Source organism: Cladophialophora carrionii (genome assembly GCF_000365165.1).
Source record: "Cladophialophora carrionii CBS 160.54 unplaced genomic scaffold supercont1.1, whole genome shotgun sequence".
Lineage (NCBI taxonomy): Eukaryota > Fungi > Ascomycota > Eurotiomycetes > Chaetothyriales > Herpotrichiellaceae > Cladophialophora > Cladophialophora carrionii.
In genome coordinates this window covers 613304-634913 of record NW_008481816.1, presented here as the reverse complement: position 1 = coordinate 634913, position 21610 = coordinate 613304, and the positions used below count along the sequence as shown (strand labels likewise).

Here is a 21610-nt window from a genome sequence, read left to right as displayed (position 1 = left end):
CCCGACCTGCCGCCCAGTAATTGATTACTGTACGTACAGGACTTTGCTTTCCTACGAGGAGCTGATCAGCTAACTAGTCCTCGGCAGGCAGGCGGCGATGCATAGCACTCTGTTCCATTCCACACGATTCGATTCGATCGCCATTGGAATCAGATGCCGCCATCACAAATGACAGTTTTGCCCGCCGAGCGCTATGCAGTATGTAATCAATTACTTCCCAATCATGTCAACCAGCGAGCAGCCGAGCGCAACCCAGAGGCGCAGTTCAGGGTTGTACCTCCAGCATCAGGGCAATAAGCCTTCCCACCATTCACGAATCTGACAAGGCGACAACGAGGCATGGCATGACATGATATGACATGACTTGACAGAGCGGTAGACTCACCGTATTGTCCTCCCTTTTGTGCCAATCCCGGTCCCGGTCCCAGTACGTACCCGTCCAGCAAGACGCGCAAGCCAGGAAATGCCGGGCAAAGAATCTTCTGTTCTCGTTCGTGACGGGTATGGAATATGAGATATTAGCCGTGAAAAGAGAACCATGAACCATGAACGACATGCCCGGTTGTGGAGGAACGAAACAAAAGCAAAAGAAAGAGAACCATACCAACCAACCAGCAAGCGGCCATCTGAATTGCACCCTTTCCGAGTTCGAAAAATCTCAATATCCCAAGCCCAAGCCCAAGCCCAAACCCGAGTCCAAGTTCAAAGTCCATACACATACATAATGTACAGAGTACGTATGTACGTACATACATACATACAAAGTACAAAGCTGCACCCCAGGCTGAAAGCTACATGCTACGAGCTACAAGGGCTACAAACCCGCCGTCAATGCTAAAACCGCAGTCTTTGACCTCCCTTGTCTTTGTTGAATTTTCTCATTGTCTTAAGATGACTCGGGCCAATGATCCAGAGACCAGAATCCAGCCCTCGCCTTGCGCTATGCTATCCGCTCTGGTCGAGTCACATTGCGTTGCGTTAACTACACGGTCGTTGGACCCAAATCACCAGCACCAGCACCGGCACCAGCACCAACCAGCTCAACGTCGTCCAGAGCAGTCGCCTTTCTTCCGAAAAAACTCACATGTTCTCGGGCAAAGATGAAGGTGAAGGCCTCAAGATGGTTGTAGAAGAAGTCGACGGCAGCTACGGCAGTCTACGCATGTTTCTGGTTCTGTTTCTGGCCCGACTACTCTGTACACCAGATGATAACGGCGGCAGGCTTTGGCTTTTTTAAAGGTCAAGGACAAAAATCACGGGCCACTTCCGACGTGCCTTTGTCAAGCAAGGGTCGATAACATTCTTTCCCTGCAAGCTTTGTTTTCTTTCTCTTTTTCTATATTGCCATCCCGTGGGCGTGCGATGGAGAGGAACGGAGTGGATAAAGGGAGTCACTACATAGGAGCAAGGCTCGTCCATATCTGATTTGCTTTGCGTGGGTGCTGTATATCTTCCGTGACGGTCCTCCGTACTCTGTATGTCATCTCGCCTCATGTAGGTATGTCATTCATTCTCGTCAAGGCGACGAGGCTGGCAATAACGTACCGTACAGCATCATGGACGTTGAATGCCTTTTGCCTAGGTGACACGCGGACGCAAGACGCCCAGGTGCCAACTCCAGCTATAGCCAGCAGACAACGAACGTGATTCGGAAACAAACAGTTGCACTGATGACTCGACATCTTCCATTTCAATTACATTACAGCATCGCCTGGATTCCGTAACTCTCAGGCTCTTGCTCTCGCTCTCGCCCTCGCCCTCGCCCTCGCGCTCACTCTCACTGTCGCTCTCGCACTTCCTGCTGTCTCTTCTCTCGATTCTGGCTACGACCTCCATCGATGCTGTCTGAACGACTCACCACGTCCTTCGTTCTCTCCACCTCCACTGCTAGATCGAGAATTGATCCGGGCTGATGGTCCCAATATGTTGTCAAAGACCCAGCCATAACCGCCATAACCATATGACACGACACATACGCCAAAAGCGCCGCGCATGCAATATGTCCTCCCAGGTCCGTCCGAAAATGTTCAACGCAAAAGACTCGCTGCCCAGCAGATGGTATCACTAAGGAGTGTTCCTGCCAATCCCAATTCCCTGAATCTATGCACAGTGCGCCGTTCAACTTTTGGATTCGACCGATGCGAGGACATCCGACCCAGCTTAGCCCGGGTCTTCCAGGCTAAACGCCGGGATCATCAACAAAAGGAAATTCGTGGGTATCATTGCATCATCATCGCATCCTTGAGCAGGCATCAAACAAGTCCCGTCTCATGTTTCTTGCGGCTTGGCTTCACACCGTAGGTGCACCAGATTGTTTAGCACTAAGCCCGCCCAAGAGAGCCTCGGGAGGTACCCGGTGGATATTCGAATGCTTGTCCGTGTACGGCACGCTGGGTACGGTCTTGTATCCTGCGCGTCGTCGCTGAATGCGATTGAGGATGATGCCAATTAAGATTATGAGGAAGATTGTGCCGAGTGCTGCACAGAGGGCAACGAGGATGACTATACCAAGGGAATGGCCGCCTTCTAGAATCACCAGTCAGTACAAGAAACAGAGAGAGATGAGGAAACAACTCACCACTTCCTCTTAGGACGTCGGTGTTGGAAGCGAAGACTTGGCTGATGCTGCCTGGACTACCATCTGATGTTGAGGCCAAGATCAAGGGTTCCATATGGGTGCCATTGAACACGGCCGCTGCCGCATTACCAAAGCCAGTGATGTTCAGCTGGCCGCTGACCAATAAGACATAGTCATTGTCGAGGTAGGGAGTGGATCGATGGTTCCTCGTCAACGGCATGATTTGCAGGCCGCGGATGGTAGTACCCGTGCTGAAGACATCTGGAACTGGCCTCACTTCCGTACCGTCAATTTCGACCAAGAACGTCGAGCCGTTGGTGGCAGTGCCAGCTACCCACATGGTATTTGCATCGGCGGTGGCTGGGCAAAAAGCAGTGACTGGACCTGGAACACCACCGACGGCCAACACATCCCACGTCTGACTTCTAGTATTGTATGTCGCAAGGGACGTTTGATTGCCTTGGACTGTCAGGTTGCCAGCAGCCAGAAGTTCCCTGGTCGTTCTCCAGAACAAGGACGAGACCGTGCCCTCTAGGCCAGTGCCGACTGGGCTCCACTGATTCGACATAGTGTCGTAGCTGCACACAACCGGACAGGACAGATCCTGCGACGTGCCTGAAAATGCCCCACCCACGTAGACAGCCGAAGTGCCCGATTGTGGAGCAACGGCGTTGACAACCACGTTAGGCCCTCGCAGGGAAGCCGGTTGGATGGCTCGGAATGCTGCAGTACTCATGTCGTACAGAACCAAGCCAGCCACGTTCGCGTCTCCAACCTGTCCAGAGACGTTGCCACCGGCGAAGAGGATATTCCCCGAGAGAGCCATCGTCAGAATGGTCGAGTTCGTGTCTAATCCTGGAGGAGGTCCAGTCACTTGGTTGTTGTTGGAGAAGTTCAAGAACAATAGATTCTCAATGGTAGCACCACTTGTGGCAGTTGCGGCGAAATGACCTCCCATGATGGTCACGTTCTGATCGTTTTCGGTGTAGTATAGGCCTGTTGCCACTCCATTAACGTCTTGAACAGCCTGAACAGCTCGCTTTCTGGTGCTGGGCGGGGTATCACTTGAGGTGATATCAACAGGAAGCTGTGATAGCACGACCTGACCAGATTCTGATCGCAAGCCAGCGGCTCCACTGACGGCCAACCCGAGGGAGGCAATGGTGCCGGCCCCCAGCCAGGTGTTGTTCGGGAGGAGAGTTGCAGCGAACAATTGACCAGCCAAAGCTTCCTTTGGTACGTCCAGGTGGGCAAGCCACGCACTTCTTGACGGCACCCAAATTGCGAGCCCGGCTGCTCGAGTTGCAGGAGTAGACCCGGAGCTGCGGATCTGGTTGAATGGGCCGCTGAAGGCGATCACGGTCTCGGGGCCGCTCTGAGAGAGATTCAGCTGCATGGGCTCGACAGCTTCAACTGGTCCATTGAGCCCAGCACCTAATGCGACCCATGCGTCCTTGGAATACTGGTACGCAGCAACATTGCTCAGTCCATTCATATTGTTTCGGGCAACGTTACTGAAGTTGCCTCCAACGTACAGAAAGTCGCCCAAGCTGTAGACGTCGCTAACAGCAGAGTTAAGACCACCCCCAGGTAAAGAAGAGGCGTTGTTGTTGCTGAAGGCCATGATGTTCTCAAACACATCGTCGGAGAAGCGGCCAGCTGCGTACAGCGTGTCATCCTTGGCTGCCATGGCCAGCACGTTAGCATTCGGCTTGAGCATGGTCCCAGCATTATTGATGGCAGATTCTGAGAAGTCAGCGGTGGCATAGTCGATCGTAGTGTTGTTGGGGTCGTAGTCGAACAAGCCATTGAGACCGCCGGTAGTTGAGCCTGTGAATCCAAACTTCACCCGAGATGCAACCACTAACTGGGCTTGTTGCAGCCCTGATGGTCTGAGGGTCACGGATGGTCGGAAAGATGTAGTGGTGGCGTCGACATGGCCTTGAAAGACGATATCGTACTTGTCAAAGTTGTTTGTTTGGAAAAGTGTGGTGCCAAATGACTGCTTGCCATCCTGCGTCAGACTGCCAGTGACATTAACAACAGCACGTGCGGAACAAGAACTATCCTGTAAGCAACCTGGGGTGTAGACGATGATGGAGTAGTTTCCGCTTTGCTGCACATTGGGCTGGAAGACAATATTCGCTGTGTTCACGTCCTCTGGGCCAACCACGACTGTGAGGTAGTCGGCCACGCTTTGCAGCGAGGGAGTGGTGTACCATGGTCCAGTCGCAGTGGCGGTGGATCCCAGGCCATCAGCCTGGCAAGTGGGTTCATTGAAGGACTCGATGGCGTAGGAAAAGATATCATTCTGGAATAGCTCGATGCCACCAAGGCCGGCTCCATCTCCGTACCAGTCCGAGATGTCAATGCTGAAGCTGTTCATGCCGACTAGGTTGACAAAAAAGAAGTCCTGATATGGCTGCGTCGCGTTGTACTCGGCCAGTGGACATGTTGATTGGCAGGCAATGAGATCTCCCGTAGCTGGATCGGTGGTGGTGAGGTTGAGGATGCCGTTGAGCGGGTGTGCCGTAAACCGCCAGGTCTTGGTGCCTCTTCCAGCCTGGCTCGTCTGCCATAGTCGCAGCCTGGTGGGTTCGAAGCCAAATCCAAAATCAGCGCGCCATCTTCCCGGCGTCGCGTCAGCTAGCAAGAAGTCGGACGCTGCATCAGAGTTATTTGACGGACAGACAATGTTGTTACCTGTCGTCGTATTCCCTTGGGCAGAGATGTTGGCAGTCGACAGGTTGATGACTTGAGTCTCGGGGTCCTTCAGCGACGAGGAAGTTACATTGCCCAGACCGGTGAACGAACCTCCGAAGACAATGTGTCCGTTGGGAGCTTTGGTGATCGAGCTGACCGGGCCATCGAACCCTGCAAATGGCAAGCTGGACCAGTTGCCTGCTGCCCATCCGATGGCATTTGTAGAGTTGCCGGCGTCAAACGCACCGCCAACATAGAACATCGAGTTGTCCTGATCGCAGTAGAGCGCCGATACCGTTCCTTGCACTCCTCCGATCGCCCGGACCTCCAGCGTGGTGGCATTCAACAATGCCAACGATCGCGCCGCGACACCTCCGATGCTGGTAAAATTGCCTCCCACGACAATTCCCATTAATGTATCATTAACCACCAGCGGACACATTGCTTCGATGCTGGCATCTGTAGAGGAGAGCGCGTCGAACGCGCCGTTCGGTAATTGTGACAGTACGGATTGTGTGCCATTGTTATTATATCCCTGCTGCTGTCCGGCCGACGTGTAAACCGAGATGGCATCGAAATTGCCGGCAACCGTGACCTCCCCGAGCGACTTGAGGTCGAGATTGGGCGAAGGTACTGACTGAGAGATGGCTTGTGGAGCAAACAAGAGGAGAGCGGATGCCGCCTGGGGGCCGAACCGCGACAGCAGATGCATCTTGGTGTGCAAGCTGTATCTGCGCCGTGGCGACCCGACGGAGGAAGGTGTTGTTACGACGGTGAGGTTCGGAGAGGCATGAGTGACGATGCAGGTACAGTGTACACAGCGCGGTAGATCGGAATTTGGACGAGCTTCTAAAACTGGATTTTCGGAGTTGGGGAGTAGGGCGCGGTGAGATTTAGCTGATGACGGACACGCGTGGACAGGACGGCGCAGGAGCAGGGGTCCCTTGCAACGGGGGGTGGTGTGTGTATGTGTGTGTGTGTGTTATCTCACAGGGCCACCCCGGAGTTGAACTGAGAGCGAGACGACGGGCAGGAAGGAGCGACAGTCGTAGAATGGGCGGTATGGCGGCGCAGAGACAGGGAGTGGGAAGGTGAAGTTGTAGATCCTTGCACGAGAAGCTGCAAGTGACGAAAAGAGATTGTCCGCCGTGGCTTGAGAATGACGGGCTTGACGAGAAGGACTTGATTTCTGGCTCACGGCCTGCTGTGCAACCACCTGCAGCAGTGCGGCTGGAAGAGGAAGAGTGTCAGAACCAGGCGAGCTGCCAATTTGACATGATAGGCTGGCGTCGCCCAGGAACAACCTCCGACCCCGCAGCGAAGCTTTGTTCCGTTGCTGCAGCGTCGGCATTGAAATGAGCGGTACCCAGCCATGTCACCCAGTCATGCTGCTGGAACGCCCCCGGCCACAATGCCAGTGCCCAGCTGTCAGTTTGGGCCACCAATAAGCCTCCAGAAGGCCTCGAATGCCGCCATCGACTGGACAACAGAACGGCCACAGAATCTTCTACGCTGCAAATCATGGCGACACAGACTGTTCATCGAGATTATCCATCTCCGTGTCCGAGATACCCTGAGAGGCGTGTCAAGATGGCGACGTCGAATGATTCTACTTCTGAACCACCCGCCACTGCTGAAGTGCAATCTCCCGCAAGGTCTTGGTACCCGATTCCGAGTGAGAGCTGCCTCGGCGGCCAGTGGCTGGTTAAGCGTACGAAGCAGGTGTTCAAGTCTATGCGAGTTTGAGTTCTGTCACGGTGCGCGCTCGACACCTTTACCTCCGGTTGACAGGGTGAGCCGTCAGTATTCGTACTTCGAGGGTGCACTTTGCATCGCACCTCAAGGTTGGCAGCTTCGGTAACTGGAACACGGTCGTCATCTGGCAGGGGAGTCCCATGCATGGAATGCCTTAAGCGAGTCCCCTACGACAAATGTCGAGCACCTTGAAACCCGTGATGCTGAAACACTGACACAAATCTCCACAGCCAAACACCATCTGACAGTGATGAGAAATGGATAACTCGGAAGTGTTTCGACAAACCTATATTCCGATCCTAGCAGCGACGGTTTCATCGTCTACTACGTCGTCGTCGTCGTTTGACCCTTTCGCTGGCACTAGTGGTGATCTCCTCGATCTGTACCACAGTTTTCGCCTTATCATCTTCCTCGCGGTGTCTTTTCAGCGCAACCCGCCGTATCGTCGTTTTCTCGACTACTTCGGCCTCGTCATCCTCCCGCTTCACAGGATCTTCTTTCATGCCCGCCTCCATCACCACTCCCACCTCTGCCTTCGTCGTCAGCCTCTCCGCAAACGTTCTCAGATCCGCCGTGAAGAGCACGCTGTGCGCCCAGCCCGCTTCCTTGCCCCAAATTTTGCGGAAGTGATTCGCAACCGTATCATACGTCGCTTTAGTCATGCTACTGGTCTTGCCTTTTGCCAGCTTGTAATCCCGCTGCGCGATTTGCAAGACGTGGGTATCCACGGGCACTACTTCGCCCCAGCCCAGTCCCATGAGACAGACACAGTCGGCGACCTTTGGCCCCACGCCTTGAAGGTCAAGCAGTTTCCCATGCGCGATGCGGTAACCATCTCGGCCTTCTGGTTTCATTTCGCCGGCCGGTGAGGGACTCGTGGTGCCATAGGCCGGCGACTCGGGATTGCGCAGACTATCCAGCCATCCGGCGTCTCGTTCTTCGGCGATCATCTTGGCCGTCTGATAGATGTACTTTGCTCTGTAGCCAAAGCCCAACTCTCTCAGATGCGCCTCGACATTCCTGCCTGTTAACGCCGATGGCGGCGGGAAGTCGTGGTACGCCCGGCCTTGCAGCGTGCCGATGTACGCCCCGTAATGCGTGCACAGCTTGTCCACCATCTGCGATATCCTGACGATGTTATTGTTACTGCTGCATATAAATCCAATCAATGCCTCCCACGCGTCTTGCCGCAATATCCTCACTCCCGTGAACTTGGGCGCTTTCTTGCGGAAATTGGCGTCTGACGCAGACCACTGCGCATAGAGCGCCTCAAGATTGGGTTCGAGGTTCAGGTAGTATTGGAGTAGGGCTTTCGTGTCGTCGTTCTCGACCTCCTCCCCTGAGGTGGTCGGCGGTATGGACGAGGGAGGCGTCAAAGGCGCTTCGAAGGTCGCAGCTGCAGGCCATATTGAGCGGTACTGGATATGTGATTTGTCTGGCTGGGACAGTTGTACGATGCGGCCACGCAGCGTACACGCCCAGGTCTGGTCGTCGCATTGGCGCCAGCGGAAGGACTGGCCGCAGCGCAGGGTAGTTGCGAGACAAAGCTCGCTCAGCGCCACAGGCAGCTTCCGCCACTCTGTTATTCGTGTCATCTGGAAGAGTGTGGATTTGCGAGATATGTACTCGTTCTCCGTCGAGTCAAGAAGATGGGAACTTTTGAGTTTGAGAGCGTCGATGTGGAGCCCCCCCTTCCGTGAAGATGTGCAGCCGAATGAATCTCTAATTGAAACTCGAAGCGAACGCGAGTCGCGTCACGCGTTGTGCATCTGTGGCGCGTGGCTCGGTGCTTGGCCAGAAGCTACAGTACGGAGTACTGTACTCCGTACACCACTAATCAATTACTACTTTCCACAGTGTCCTCGTAACCCTTCGCAATGCGGATTCTTGATTCCTCCGTACCCCGTGACCGCACCTCATGGAGATTACCGGTTTACAGACAGCACCATCTACTATGATTGTCGCTGTTCATACCAGAAGTGGCGGGCTCACACCCTGCCTATCCGCGTGATCCTCCTCATCTCCTTAGCCTCAGGCATGTATGTCCTCGGTTATGGAAATGTTGGAGATGAAAGGACGTTTCACGCGGGGAAGCCACCAATGTATATCCCGATGAGTGTTCCGAGTGACCTATGGGTAATTATTAGCTTCATGTTGCAAGTGACACCAAAGGGCAGGCAGGCTGCAGCTTCACGATGTCGACTCCAGATCTAACAGGAAAGGGGGCAATCGTCACGGGCGGCGGTTCTGGTTCGACTCCTAACCCATCCACATCGCCTAAAGACCAGCTCCGAAGATACATGACTGATTGATCATAGGCATCTCACTCGCCTTCACAAGACACCTCCATCAAGCCGGGTGCAACGTGCTGATCTGCGACCTTGGTTTGCATCGAGAGGCCCAAAGTTGGCTCGACTCTCTACCCAAAACATCTGATGCAAACCCCCGAGTTGTCTTCACCAAAACAGACGTGACGGATTGGAAGCAGCTTGAACAAGCCTTCGACGTGTATGCGAAGGAGTTTGGAGGAGTGCCGCATGTCCTATGTCCTGGCGCGGGTATTTACGAGCCAGTACGCCTCCGCTGACCCTTTCCCGTACACAAGCCCTCATAGCTGATCCTCGCACGCCCAGTCTGCTCCTAATTTCTGGAACGACAAGGATGACGACGGCTACAAGATCCTGCGCATCAACCTCGAGCATCCCATCAAGATGTCTCGCATAGCGATCAGACGATGGGTCCAGGCCGGTCAACCGGGAAACATCATCTTGATATCCAGCACCGGCGCGCAAAAGGCAAGTATCCTGACGCCCTTGTACGGCGCGGCCAAGCAAGGGATCAGCAACCTTGCACGCGCGCTGGCGCCACTCGAGAAAATGGAGAATATCCGAGTCACCGCCGTGGCACCGGGCCCGACCATGTCGCCGCTAATGTACGATCACCCTGAAGCGATCCGGTTTGTGGATCCAGAGAAAGACAAGCTCGCGACCACCGACGAGATCGCGAGAGGTATGATGGCGCTGTGCTTCGGCGGGAAGTTCCCTGCTGGTACGGTGCTGGAAGTCACGCATCCGGACCATTGGAGGGAAGTGTCGTTGTTGAATGATCCGGGACCCGGTGCACACGCTTTCACCAGCAGGAAGGACGATGCTATTGTCGATGTGATAGCTGCACTTGACGAAGATAGGGCGCGGAAGACGTAAACGAAGGGTATCCCGCACTGCCGCAGGGACTACTTTTTCCACCCCTCGTCTCCTGTACCGAGAATATATTGCATGGCTCTCCTAATTCACACGCTCAAAGCTCTAATCTCTTCTCTCCTTGGGCCTGGCCAAACGTTGTAGCCGCGTTCCTGCCAGTAACTACGGCCTCACCATGGATGACCACATTGTCATCAATGATGGAGTTGTTGAAGATCAAGTACTCGTGTCGTCCCTTCCAGAACCAGTATACTCCAGCAAAGGCTACGACGCCCGCCAGAATCACAATCGCCCAGTTCATGTTGGCGATCTCGCCCGCCACCGGAACGTACTGTGGGAAGATGTAAAACAGGACCACGATGATACTCCAGAGCAGGCTAGAGACGTTGACCGCGTAACCCCATCTGCCAAGATCGAAATGGGGTCGCGGTGGTAGGTGATGGCGGCCCCTGAGAACGACGCAGAGGATGGGAATGCAGTATGACACTTGTAGAGCCACGCCGCCACCGGAGATGATGGCATAGAAGGCAAGTTGGCTACCGAGGACAAGCAGACCCGTGAGCAGGTTGAGCACAATGAAGCCCATCAATGCTCGTAACGGCATTTCGAAACGCTTGTTGACCTGGGCAAAGTAATCCGACCACGGGAAGGCTCTATCGCGGGCCATGGACCAAGCGAGTCTCGATCCCGCCGTGTTCATGTTGACGATGATGAGATACTGCGTTCGGTCAGTGGAGCTGCCCTGCCACGGAACAATCGCCTTTACGTACGTTCAGTCCCATCATCATGATTGCGACCCATATGCCACCTCCATACGTGGAGTCCAAGACGTCCATGAACCATGCCTAGGCAAGCGTCAGTCGATCAAGGGCTTGAATTGAAGGCCTGGTCATGTACGAACCACGTAAGATGAGGTGGCTTCCAGGTAGGTTTCCCAGTTGGGCCCAACTGTGTAGCACATGACAATGGCTGAAAGCCAAGCAGTTACTCCCGCCCATACCATGGACCAGATCATGACTCGCTGTCACGTTGTAAGCACACGCCAAATCCAGATCTCAGACTCAAGTACGTACCGGGGCATCGCGCGAGGCATTCTTCATCTCCTCAGCCAAGTGCATCACACCGTCCGTGCCGTAAAGGCCATAAATCGGCACGTACATGCTCAGAATAAATACCCAGCCCTTTGGACCCCAGCCTGAAGTGTTGAGAAATTCGGTGAAGACGAACTTGGAGCTGTTCTTGTCAGCGAGCACCAAGAAGACTATAGCCCAGATCAGTGCATTCGAAATATTGAAAAAAGCACCAAAGATCTGAAGAGCTGGAAGGTATTTCGGTAGCAAATTCGACACAGCCGGCGCGACAAGGAATCCGGAGTAGATGAGCCAGGTCATGTATGGCTTGGACAGGGTCAGCACCAATCACCATGGTTGTGTACGTTCAAGAGGCAAGGGAAGCCATACCTTCCACTCTACATCCGGATGAATAATTTCAACCAGAGCCGCCACGATCTCCGCACTGTTCAAGGCGCAGGAACTCGAGGTTGAGATCTCGCCCACCAGAACGCACCACCCAACAAGATACGACAGGAACCGGCGGGACTTTTCGGGGGCGACGACCTACAACGATCAGCGTTTCATTCCTCAAGGTCAGCGACTGAAGCTGTACCTGAGTATAGAACTGCTGGCCGCCTGCCGTGGGCCAAATGGAGCAGTACTCGGCCAGTGAAGCCATGACCAAGAGCTGCCCGACTGTGACGGGGACGCTGCGTTGGGCCTTCGTCAGATATACAGACACTCAGAGCGGCGCAATCGTCCATGGACTCACGTTCCCCAGACAAAGCAGACCGGTCCGCCCAACGTGAAAATGTAATAGTATAAAACGATATTGCACGACCATGAGCACAGGATGGACGTCTGGTATGCCATCACTGATTGGGCATATGTTAGTCCGGCCGCTCAGTGCCCCTTCGTAGAGCACTCACGACTCCAAAAGTTGTATCTTCGTTTGAGCTCCGGCTTGTGGCCGAGGCTGATGAGTCGACTCTCATCGCTGCTCAATCCGACGTTGTCATCTTTTACTGTGCCCATCTCGGCAGCTCATGTGGTAAGGCTTAACTCTGTGGACAACAAACAATAGGTACAGAAAGCCAAGGGGCGAGCGTGGTTCGACTCATGGAATAGGATGGAATGTGTCTTTGATTCGCAACGGATTCGACCTTTCAATTCAAAAGATGGACGTCTCGAAGTTGAGGTTGGATTCTTCGGTGACTTAAAGGTGAGGCCGAGTTCACGTAATGGCGCTCCTCTCACTTTAACCACCAAGATGAGTTTAGCTGCCTGCGCCTATCGAGGCCCGCTATCTTGCTGGCGGCGCGTTCCTGGTGCACATGGGGGATGAACCCTAGATAAGGACAGGAGCCAGGTATCCGGAGTAGGTGAAAGTACGATAACATCATAACATCGTGCTGAGGGTCTTTTGCACACGCACCGCAGATGAAGGGCCCAGACGCCCAACAAATGACGGGCTGCACGATTGTCGAAGGAGGCGTTAGGCGGACGGGAACAACCGAGGTTCTCTTGCTTTTGACCACGTCAAGCACTAGCCTCACTGCATCAGCGCCTCTAGTTGCGGAGTCTGCAAGAGGGAGTTCCGTCGACCAAAGAAACTACCTGGGTACGGGTAGAGGAAGAGACAACGGCAAGACGGATCGTCAGCCGCGTACCCCAGATTTCGGTGGAGAGCAGCATTTCTCGGGCACACATACCTGAGTCTTGATAGTGCGAGCGGTTCGTCTCTTGGGGTGGCATCGTGCATCAGTTTAAGCCTCAGAATTATTCCTTAACATTCCTTGGGAAATGCTTCGGTGGGCTGCCTCGCCGCCTAAGCGCCCCTATTGGCAGACTGGAAGAGGCCTCTGGGGCTCCTTAGGCCTAGAGATGCCTAGAATGGGGATTGGGAAGCTGCCCATCACGTGCTAACGCCCCAATCAGCCAAGTGCAGCCGCGATAAGCTCAGCTCCACGGTTCTTTCCAGGCCAAAAGCCCAAGAAAGACTTCGTTCAGCTTTGAGATTGCGTTCCCTGGAACAATGACATTTGCCCGTCCGCTCATATTGCAGCAGAATGGCATGACCGTTGGCATCGTTTCCTGCACCGTCCAGTAGCAGCCGCCCTGCCCTGCCCCGCCCTGCCATGGACGCGGTCAAGACCGAGGAGTCAGCGGCATCGGCTCAAAGCTCAGGCTCAAGTCCGCCAGCGACCGGGCCACAAGGTGCACATTCGCAATCTCCTCTGCACCTGAGGAACATGTTGAGACCGTGCTTGAGAAGCTGACTGTGACCCGTCAGATTGCCCAACGTGTGTCAGAAGACGCATCCGCTGCGATAGATCACTTCCTACGTGCGTCAAATGCGCGAAGAAAAGCCTAGTTTGCCCGGGCTATGGCCCTCGACTGAGATGGGCCAATGGAATAGCTGTTCGTGGGCACCTCAAAGGTCGCACCACGCCACACATAGAGAAACCGCCCAAAGCCAGCAAAACACCCTCTAAGCTCTCAACCTCACCGAAATCCGTCAAATCCTCCGGAACCGATGACACCCCAAGAACAGGACCGGGCGTAGACCCCCTGGAGGAGCTGTTTCCCGGTTTTCCAGATCCCTCCACTAGATCTCGCTTGCTCAGTCATTATGACCAGCAGATTGCGGGTCTGATGGTGTGGATTGACTCGGCAAAGAACGAATATCGTCGCCTTGTCATTCCGCTGGCAGAGCAACAGCCGGTTTTACTTCTGGCCATACTCGCCATCTCTGCGCAGCACCTTGCCGTCACGACAGGCCAGGAGACGAGTTTTCCTGCTCGAGCCCGAGATGCTGCCGTCACGATGATATCGAAGCAGATCCAGCAGGTTACCGGTAAGCTGGCAGCCGGCTTTGATCTGGGCAGTCAAATAGACCCAGACACCGCTGTCTGGATGCTGGCGTCAATGTTGACTTTGGCCAACTATGAAATGTCTGAGACAGAAACTGGGGCGGCGGCGGCAGACTCGCACAGACAAGCCGCCAGGACATTGGTGAATGCGCTTGCCACCACCAACCGCGAAACCAATGCCTTGTTCAATTTCCTCCGAAACCAGCTCGCCATCTACGATATCCTGGCCTGTACCACAATATTTGGAGCCATGAGTACGGTCGAGGTGATTGTCCCTGCACCAGATCATTCCAACCTCATATTTTCGGAGTTCTTGTCGCTTCTACACAAGGTCACCATTTGGTCACGACAGCGGCGCGAGAAAGAATTCTCGGGACATTTCAGCCTCGCAGACGTACCAATCACCTCAGCCGATGCACGTGCTGGATTTGAGCAAGCGCGAGGGTCGACTCTGATGGCTGCTGGCATCCTTGGTCTGCCCAGGGACGCAAGACGACGCGATTTTGTCCGAATCGTTGACATCTACCACCACGCTGCACTACTCTACACCTATACAGTTCTCTTTCGTGGCCAAGTTGAGCAAGCCGAGATCAACGCCTCGGCGACGCTCCTGTTCGAGAGGCTGGATCAACTTGAAGACAAACCGACTTGCATGCAAAATCTGCCATGGCCTGTGTTCATTGCAGGCACCGAATGCCGTGAGGACCTGGCACGGCAAGCTTTTGTAGCGAAATTGTACGAGAACATTGCTCAAGATATGGGCTTCAAATACTATCTTGGAATTCTTCACTTTTTGCAAGACCTCTGGGCAAACAGGTTGACCGACTGGACGGATTTAGCTCGCCGCTACGAAGCCAACGGCAAGAAGATCGTTGCAGTCTGAGGAAACATCGTGACAGGCTATCTCAAGCCGACTTATCGCGTATGTTGTTGTGCCGACATTTCTTCATGCTTCGTCCAATCCGTTTCCGCCAGATGGCTCGCAGGCATAGTCGACAATGAGGACTTGGCCGGGCCAAAAAAGATCCCGCTCCAGAAACATCAAAGCACTGCGCCCTACCATGTGACCCTCGACCAACCTCTCCTCGTCGAATCAGAAACCTGTTTCCACGCCAATATCGACTTATTGGCGAACTCCTTCTGGCGGCATATGCAGGCACTTCAAGCTTTTATGGTTAGTGCTCTGTTTGCCCGCATGCTCCATGAACACTGACCAAGTAGGCAGCAAAACGGAGAAATATACTTTAGGGTCATGGCACATCATGCTAACCGAAAAGCAAGCTATCTATCAGTCATTCGCGTCTGCCGCTGTGGACTACGGCCTACCCATGCACGACAAGCAGGCCAGAGCTTGGTTGGCTTCTTCCAGCAACCTTCACAGCTTGTCTCCTACACCTACGATTTGCATCTGCAGGAACACGCTCCGTAACAATACACGTTCAGCACCTGCCAAACTTCACCCAAATTTCGTTCATGCCACAAATTGAGGATGCCGCAGACCTCTTTAAGTCTTGGCTGGAGATAGCATTTCGCGGAAATGCTAACGGTGCCGATCTTGGTTAATACCGCTCTATTGCGCTTTTAAGCCAAGATGAAACCCTCTTTGCAGAACCTCACGCGTTCTCCCATGCTGAAAGCTGAACATGCAGTCTCCCCACTTGATATTTAGACTCTGTGGATGCCAGCAAGGTTTCCGAGTGTCAGGACCGCAGGAAGAACATGTCGACTTATGGGAGGTCATAGAGAGACGCACACCGAGCATGTGTGCGGAGTATGCCCTCAAACTAGGGAACTGACCCAGAAGTCGGCTGGCCGGAAAGCACGCGGAGGACTGCAAAAGGCGCTCGACCAGAGCAAGTTTTTCCTGTGTCGAGTCTACGTTTGGGCTTAGTCTCCCGTGAGATTGCCAGACGGCGGTTTACGCGTTGCTGTTTTATCCGTCGGTTGTTGAAAAGTCAGGCAAATAACTCAACGAGCCGTGTCTATCGAATCGCGAGACTATGAGACAGGCGTTTGCCTTGGACAGGTTATTCCCTTTGCACAGTGATGCTCGACCTCCGTACCTCAATATATATCTATTTCCTGATGTCGGACGGTCAGCCCAGTTATAGTGGAGACGCTTGGATCGCGCCTAAACTTCAACAAGACATTGGGTAGAGAAAATAACGTCAAGCAGCTCCTCTCGCGCAGGATGGTGGCCTCAACACGAAGCGGACTGCTGCGTCAGCAGCCGATATTGGCTGCAACGCCTGCCACCTGCTGCATTAGGCATCTGATGAGAGAGCGTCGAGGCTCGGAGAGTCAAGAATCCTGAATCAGGCCGGTCGTCTGAGCTGGTCTGTCCCGCTACATTTCCCTACGCCATCGTCTTGGGATCTCCAATCCGCTTCGTTCATCCGTTATCAAGTTCTCCAAGCCGAAAGTAACGAAGGCGCGTCCAAACACTGTGCCCTCCTGCGCGATGTGGGACTCGCAGAGGCAACGGAAACATCAGTCACTGAGTCGGACTGTCACTCGACGAACACAGCAAGCTAAAGCATGGACAGTCCCCCAACGCCTGTCACCAGTATCAGATTCACTCCTGTTCCTTACCCCACTCTCCTAGACAAGCTCGAAATCGCACACTCGCCGCGATCCTACGAGGACTGGAGTATTAAGGCCTTGGTCACTGCTCTCTCGCGGGGAGAACCCGGACTGTCTCCTCAGGATGGTTCTCAACAGGGTGTTCAACCAGCCTCCTGTGATGCATCCCAAGGCCCGGCAGGATATCACCCGCCAAAATGTAGAGGAGCTTCTTCAGGCCGCGGCCTTTCGAGACCTTGTCGCCAACAGACTGGCGAACTCTGTCAAGATCCCAACGGTAACCTATGATGGCATGGGCCATGTGGGAGAAGACTCTCGCTGGGATGTGTTTTACGACTTCTCAGATCACCTGAAGAAGAGCTTCCCAAGAGTGTAGGAATTTTACTTTTCTTAGAGCGTGTCATAACTGACCGGCTGTTCAAAGTTATGAGGTCCTGATGGTGGAGACAATCAACCAGCACGGCTTGCTGTACACATGGCGAGGGGCACAGGAGGACATGAAACCACTCTTGTTCATGGCACATTCTGATGTGGGCTCAAACTGCCGTGAGACCCAGTGGTCACAGCCTAACTTACTTCCAGGTCGTTCCTGCTGGCGAATCGACAACTGAAGCTTGGACATATCCCCCCTTTTCAGGCCATTACGATGGAGAGTACATCTGGGGTCGAGGCTCCGAGGACGACAAGTCGAACTTGATTGCGATGCTGTCCGCCATCGATTGCTTGCTTGCATGCGACTTCATACCGAACCGAACTGTTGTTGTCTCTGTCGGCTTCGACGAAGAGGGAGGCGCGGAACAAAGCTATGGCGCCAGGTGTCTTGCAAAGACTCTACTGGATCGGTACGGGAGAAATGGCGTCGAGATGATCGTCAGTCTGCCAACAGTGTTGCTACCTTTGCTGACCGACACACAGTTCGACGAGGGCATCGCAGGCATTGAGAAGCGATTTGGCACCGACTTCGCACTGCCTGCGACCGCCGAAAAGGGGTACGTTGATGTGACCGTGACTGTCAACGTCCCAGGAGGCCACTCCTCTACACCACCGGACCATACAGCCAGTCCGTGCCCCAAATATCCGTGTATGGGAACCGAATTACTGATCCTGGGATAGTCGGCTATTTGGCTCAGATCGTTCGGCTGATTGAAGACCATCCTTTCAACTCGCAGCTTATCCGGAACAATCCAACGCTCACGTACCTGCGACAGGCCGCACTTTATTCGAAGACGATGCCTGAAGACCTCCGACAAGCTATTTTAGGTGCTCAAAGCCCCAAGAAGCTCCTGGAGTACATGAACAGCGATCGTGAAAGGCGAGCTATGATTAGAACCTCGACCGCTGTTGACGTTATCCAAGGAGGAGACAAGGGTAAGCCCACAGCCATAACAAAGCGTTCTCGCCGCAAGGACTGAAACTAAGATCACATCGTCAGTCAACTCGCTCCCGGAGAACGCTACCGTCCTGGTCAATCACCGCATCGCAATCCAAGACTCCGTCACCGCGGTCAAGGACCATTATGTCCGTCTCCTCGACCCTTGGGCCAAAGCACGCAGCTTCAAACTCCACGCTTTCGGCACAGAGAGCCCAGCGGAAAATGCCACTTCGACTGTGCTCAGCAATACTTCCGACTCTGGCGATCTCACCCTGACTGCCCATTACGAGCTCGAGCCTTCTCCGGTGTCGAGTGCCGAAGATCCAAGATTCGCATTGCTCGCTGGAACAATCAAAGGCGTCTTCGGAGACGATATCGTGGTTGCTCCAGAAATGCTAACAGGTAAGTGATGTCGTAGGGACAAATGTGCAGACGGCTGACCTCGCCAGGCAACACCGACACGCGATATTATTGGGATCTCTCGCCACAAATATACCGGATGTCTCCCTGGCGCGCCAGCCACGATCCTCGCGGAACTCGCATGCACACGGTCGACGAGCGGATGCCGATCAAAGGTCTTTTGGAAATGGTCCACTTCTACCACGAATTCATCCGCATCGTCGACGAGGTGCGGATAGAAGAGACTTGATCACGAGATGACCAATGTCGCAGAGACTGTGGTCCATGACTGCCATTGCAGCATTGTTGGATCGACTAAGCCGGAAGCATTAAGCTACCCTTTTCAACTCGATATTGGGCGGCATCGTCTAGACGAGATCGGTGGTCCAGAGGTGTTCGCCTGGAAGTTACCGTGGTCGACAGACGCGCACGAATCGAAGGAGTCAACCACGCTTCTGTATACGGCTGATAGACGTGGACCCCAGACTACCTCACAAATAGCTGACAGTCACCAGTTTCAACGGTGCTACTAGCTCAGATGGCTGCAAGAATCCCAGATCCCAATTAGTCGAACCGAAGAGTCCAGAACTGTGGTGTTTACGCAGCAACACTCGCTCGAACACGGCTAGGAGGGTGTCCAGAGATAGTACCAGTAACACTCGGCTGCTCTTCGGTCGACACGCACAGGATCAACTGTTATGGATACAAATCTTCTGCAGACACTTTCTGTCTTTCAACGATCCAGCGGATAAATGATACCATGAGCCGAGTCACACCATGCCGTTCTTGCTCCCTTCATGCACTTAGGACCGGAAATCAGTATCGGCTAGCAGCTTGGTCTGCTTCGGGGCTGCGTCCGTTGGGAGATGCGTCATGGCATCGAGATATCATCGGGGTTCTGGACAGCAATGTCACCAGGTAAATTCAGCTGTAGAGTCAAGCTTTTCAGAGATTTCAAGGAACTGACGTACCCATTGGGGGAAACACCCATCTCTTCTTGCCTTTTCTTTCATCAGTATTCGTCTTCGAATCGCAGTCCACCGAGGCTGATGAAGGGGCCTGAGTAAGTCCACTGCTGCTTTTCCGGGAAACGAAAAGTAGAATGCGGTGATTTGAGCGTCACAGCACAAGTCAATGCAAGGTGCCCAGAACGAGACGAAGACCGAGGACGTAGATACGACGTCCCATGGTGCTGAAATGAGATGAAATGAGACAAGATGAGACGGATAGGACGAAAGGACGAGGAAGAGATGAACTATGTATTATGTGGACATGGTCACAACGATAGCTGGTTTCTTTCGTTTCAATTCTTGCTTCTCGCTTCTCGCTTTTCGCTTCGTCACAAAGGATAAAAGGCAAGATTGGTGGTTGCTGGTGCGGAGGCAGGATCGGGGCATGTAATCAGTAGTAGAAACCTCACAGACCGGTCATCGTTGTTGTGTATCACATCTCGAAGTCGGATTGCCAGGTTCATCTACGTGTATTTTACGCGTCATGATGCTTAACCCCGAGATGTAACATTAGGTTCTTGCTTGAACTGTGCCTGATCGTGCTCTGGGCTGTCTTTGAGAGGGCGAGAAGAACAGAGTGGACAAGACGCCACAGTGAGTGCTTGAGCGACGTCATGAGGGCCAAAAATTGTCACCTACCCAGTAGGTGGTGTCTTCTGAGATCAATCAATCAATTTCCTCTCATTTCCGAGTATCGATCCCCGACGTGACACCTGAGTAATTCGAGGGTGAAAGTAGCCCGAGTGGTGGAGTGTCGAATGGGGATAAAGGTGGTCGCAGCGAGGCGGATATGCTCCTTTAGAATCCGGGGCCGAAGCGCCGCGTTCGTGGCAAGCTGGGTACGAATACGCCGTTTACACAGTGAACTGTAGTTACTGGCACCAGCCGCGGAAATTCGGACTGGGACGTGGCGCTGCTACTCGTCTAATACCAATGAGGTGGGCGGATGGGCAGCTTTGTTAATTAACCCACGCCATCACTGGTTGAGCAACTTGGTGGCTGGCTTGCCCTGTTACCTCGTGGACCACGCGACCCGTACGTCGCTCAGGTTATAACGGTGCAGTATTCGCCTGTGTAGGCTCGATCTTGCAGTCGGTCCACGGCACGACGACGAGTGACCGGCACTAGCATCTGCAGATTGTGCCCTTTATGGAGCCTCTCCCGGCACGACACCCAATTACAGGGGGCCCTGCAGCGTCGCATTCCTGACTCAGGCCGTCCCAGGCACGCAAATGCAACCACCTCCTCCAGAAAGCGGTCGTCATGGAACGGGACAATGGTCGAATCAGCCACCCCGGATTCCCCAGACCTTGCCTATAAGTTGTGCAGTGCTGCCTGCGTGCCAAAACTTAGGACATACACCCATCAAAGCTTGTCGTTGCTTAAAAACGGGCCCGTGTTCAGAAGATACATAGATCGTCTTGGATCTTGGAACAGCCAACCCGTCGAAACTCTAGCTCTTTACCAGTACCAGCAATCTCTTGTGGCTTCCATTCAATATGGTGAAGAGCGCTGTTGTCATACCCGTAGCGGTGCTTGCATCCATATGCGTGGTCATGTTCGTCTTCATCTGGTGGTGGTTTCCCAGACACTACAGAAAGGGTGTCGCGGACGACATGAATATCATGGACGGCGAGCGGGCGGGCAGGGATGCCACCCACGCGGGATTGGAGGGAGGGACGACGGACGCAGAGAACATGGAAGCGTCTCGGCCGAAGACCTTGGAAGAACATATCGCCATCGCCAGAGCCAACATACGACGCGGCCACAATCCAGCAGCGACGCCGTATTGAAGTGTGTCTCAAGGGGACGAGCTCGACTCGTCTCATCTCATCTCGACGTCCGGAAGTCGCCCTACTGTGTACTCGGATGAACGCCAATGCCACCCACGACCCGCTACGAACCACGCACACCAAGATCAGCACTGTGCTGGGCCTGCAACACCATGATAGTCGATTCGTCAACAGGCACGTTTTTGGGGTGGTCCGCGGGGTACAGTGCTATTGCTCGCCAGTCGCAAGCAGAGTGACAGTGACGAGCAAGAGGGAGGGCATTGAAGCGAGACATCATAAGGAGGCGTTTATA

At 53.9% G+C, this 21610-nt stretch overlaps 7 protein-coding genes across 7 annotated transcripts; 4 read left to right on the top strand and 3 right to left on the bottom strand.

The window, feature by feature from the left end:
• Nucleotides 1-2290: 2290 nt before the first annotated feature.
• G647_00226 (uncharacterized protein) lies at nt 2291-5993 on the bottom strand (the record flags this gene model as incomplete). Its single annotated transcript, XM_008723629.1, has 2 exons — nt 2291-2526; nt 2579-5993. 2 exons carry the CDS (start codon nt 5991-5993, stop codon nt 2291-2293), a joined length of 3651 nt encoding a protein of 1216 aa, XP_008721851.1.
• Nucleotides 5994-7350: 1357 nt separating this feature from the next.
• Nucleotides 7351-8631, bottom strand: G647_00225 (uncharacterized protein; the record flags this gene model as incomplete). Its single annotated transcript, XM_008723628.1, has 1 exon — nt 7351-8631. One exon carries the CDS (start codon nt 8629-8631, stop codon nt 7351-7353), a length of 1281 nt encoding a protein of 426 aa, XP_008721850.1.
• A 600-nt stretch (nt 8632-9231) lies between these two features.
• On the top strand, nt 9232-10239 carry G647_00224 (uncharacterized protein; the record flags this gene model as incomplete). Its single annotated transcript, XM_008723627.1, has 3 exons — nt 9232-9286; nt 9355-9608; nt 9670-10239. 3 exons carry the CDS (start codon nt 9232-9234, stop codon nt 10237-10239), a joined length of 879 nt encoding a protein of 292 aa, XP_008721849.1.
• Nucleotides 10240-10333: 94 nt separating this feature from the next.
• G647_00223 (uncharacterized protein) lies at nt 10334-12323 on the bottom strand (the record flags this gene model as incomplete). Its single annotated transcript, XM_008723626.1, has 8 exons — nt 10334-10954; nt 11007-11081; nt 11138-11257; nt 11310-11633; nt 11697-11852; nt 11902-11998; nt 12061-12163; nt 12218-12323. The coding sequence occupies 8 exons, from the start codon at nt 12321-12323 to the stop codon at nt 10334-10336; spliced, it is 1602 nt and encodes a 533-aa protein (XP_008721848.1).
• A 1103-nt stretch (nt 12324-13426) lies between these two features.
• On the top strand, nt 13427-15044 carry G647_00222 (uncharacterized protein; the record flags this gene model as incomplete). The annotated part of the gene is made up of 2 exons (XM_008723625.1): nt 13427-13505; nt 13582-15044. The coding sequence occupies 2 exons, from the start codon at nt 13427-13429 to the stop codon at nt 15042-15044; spliced, it is 1542 nt and encodes a 513-aa protein (XP_008721847.1).
• Nucleotides 15045-16868: 1824 nt separating this feature from the next.
• Nucleotides 16869-18765, top strand: G647_00221 (uncharacterized protein; the record flags this gene model as incomplete). The annotated part of the gene is made up of 7 exons (XM_008723624.1): nt 16869-17116; nt 17169-17274; nt 17327-17614; nt 17660-17804; nt 17858-18112; nt 18177-18518; nt 18566-18765. The coding sequence occupies 7 exons, from the start codon at nt 16869-16871 to the stop codon at nt 18763-18765; spliced, it is 1584 nt and encodes a 527-aa protein (XP_008721846.1).
• Nucleotides 18766-21024: 2259 nt separating this feature from the next.
• G647_00220 (uncharacterized protein) lies at nt 21025-21318 on the top strand (the record flags this gene model as incomplete). Its single annotated transcript, XM_008723623.1, has 1 exon — nt 21025-21318. One exon carries the CDS (start codon nt 21025-21027, stop codon nt 21316-21318), a length of 294 nt encoding a protein of 97 aa, XP_008721845.1.
• Nucleotides 21319-21610: the final 292 nt, after the last annotated feature.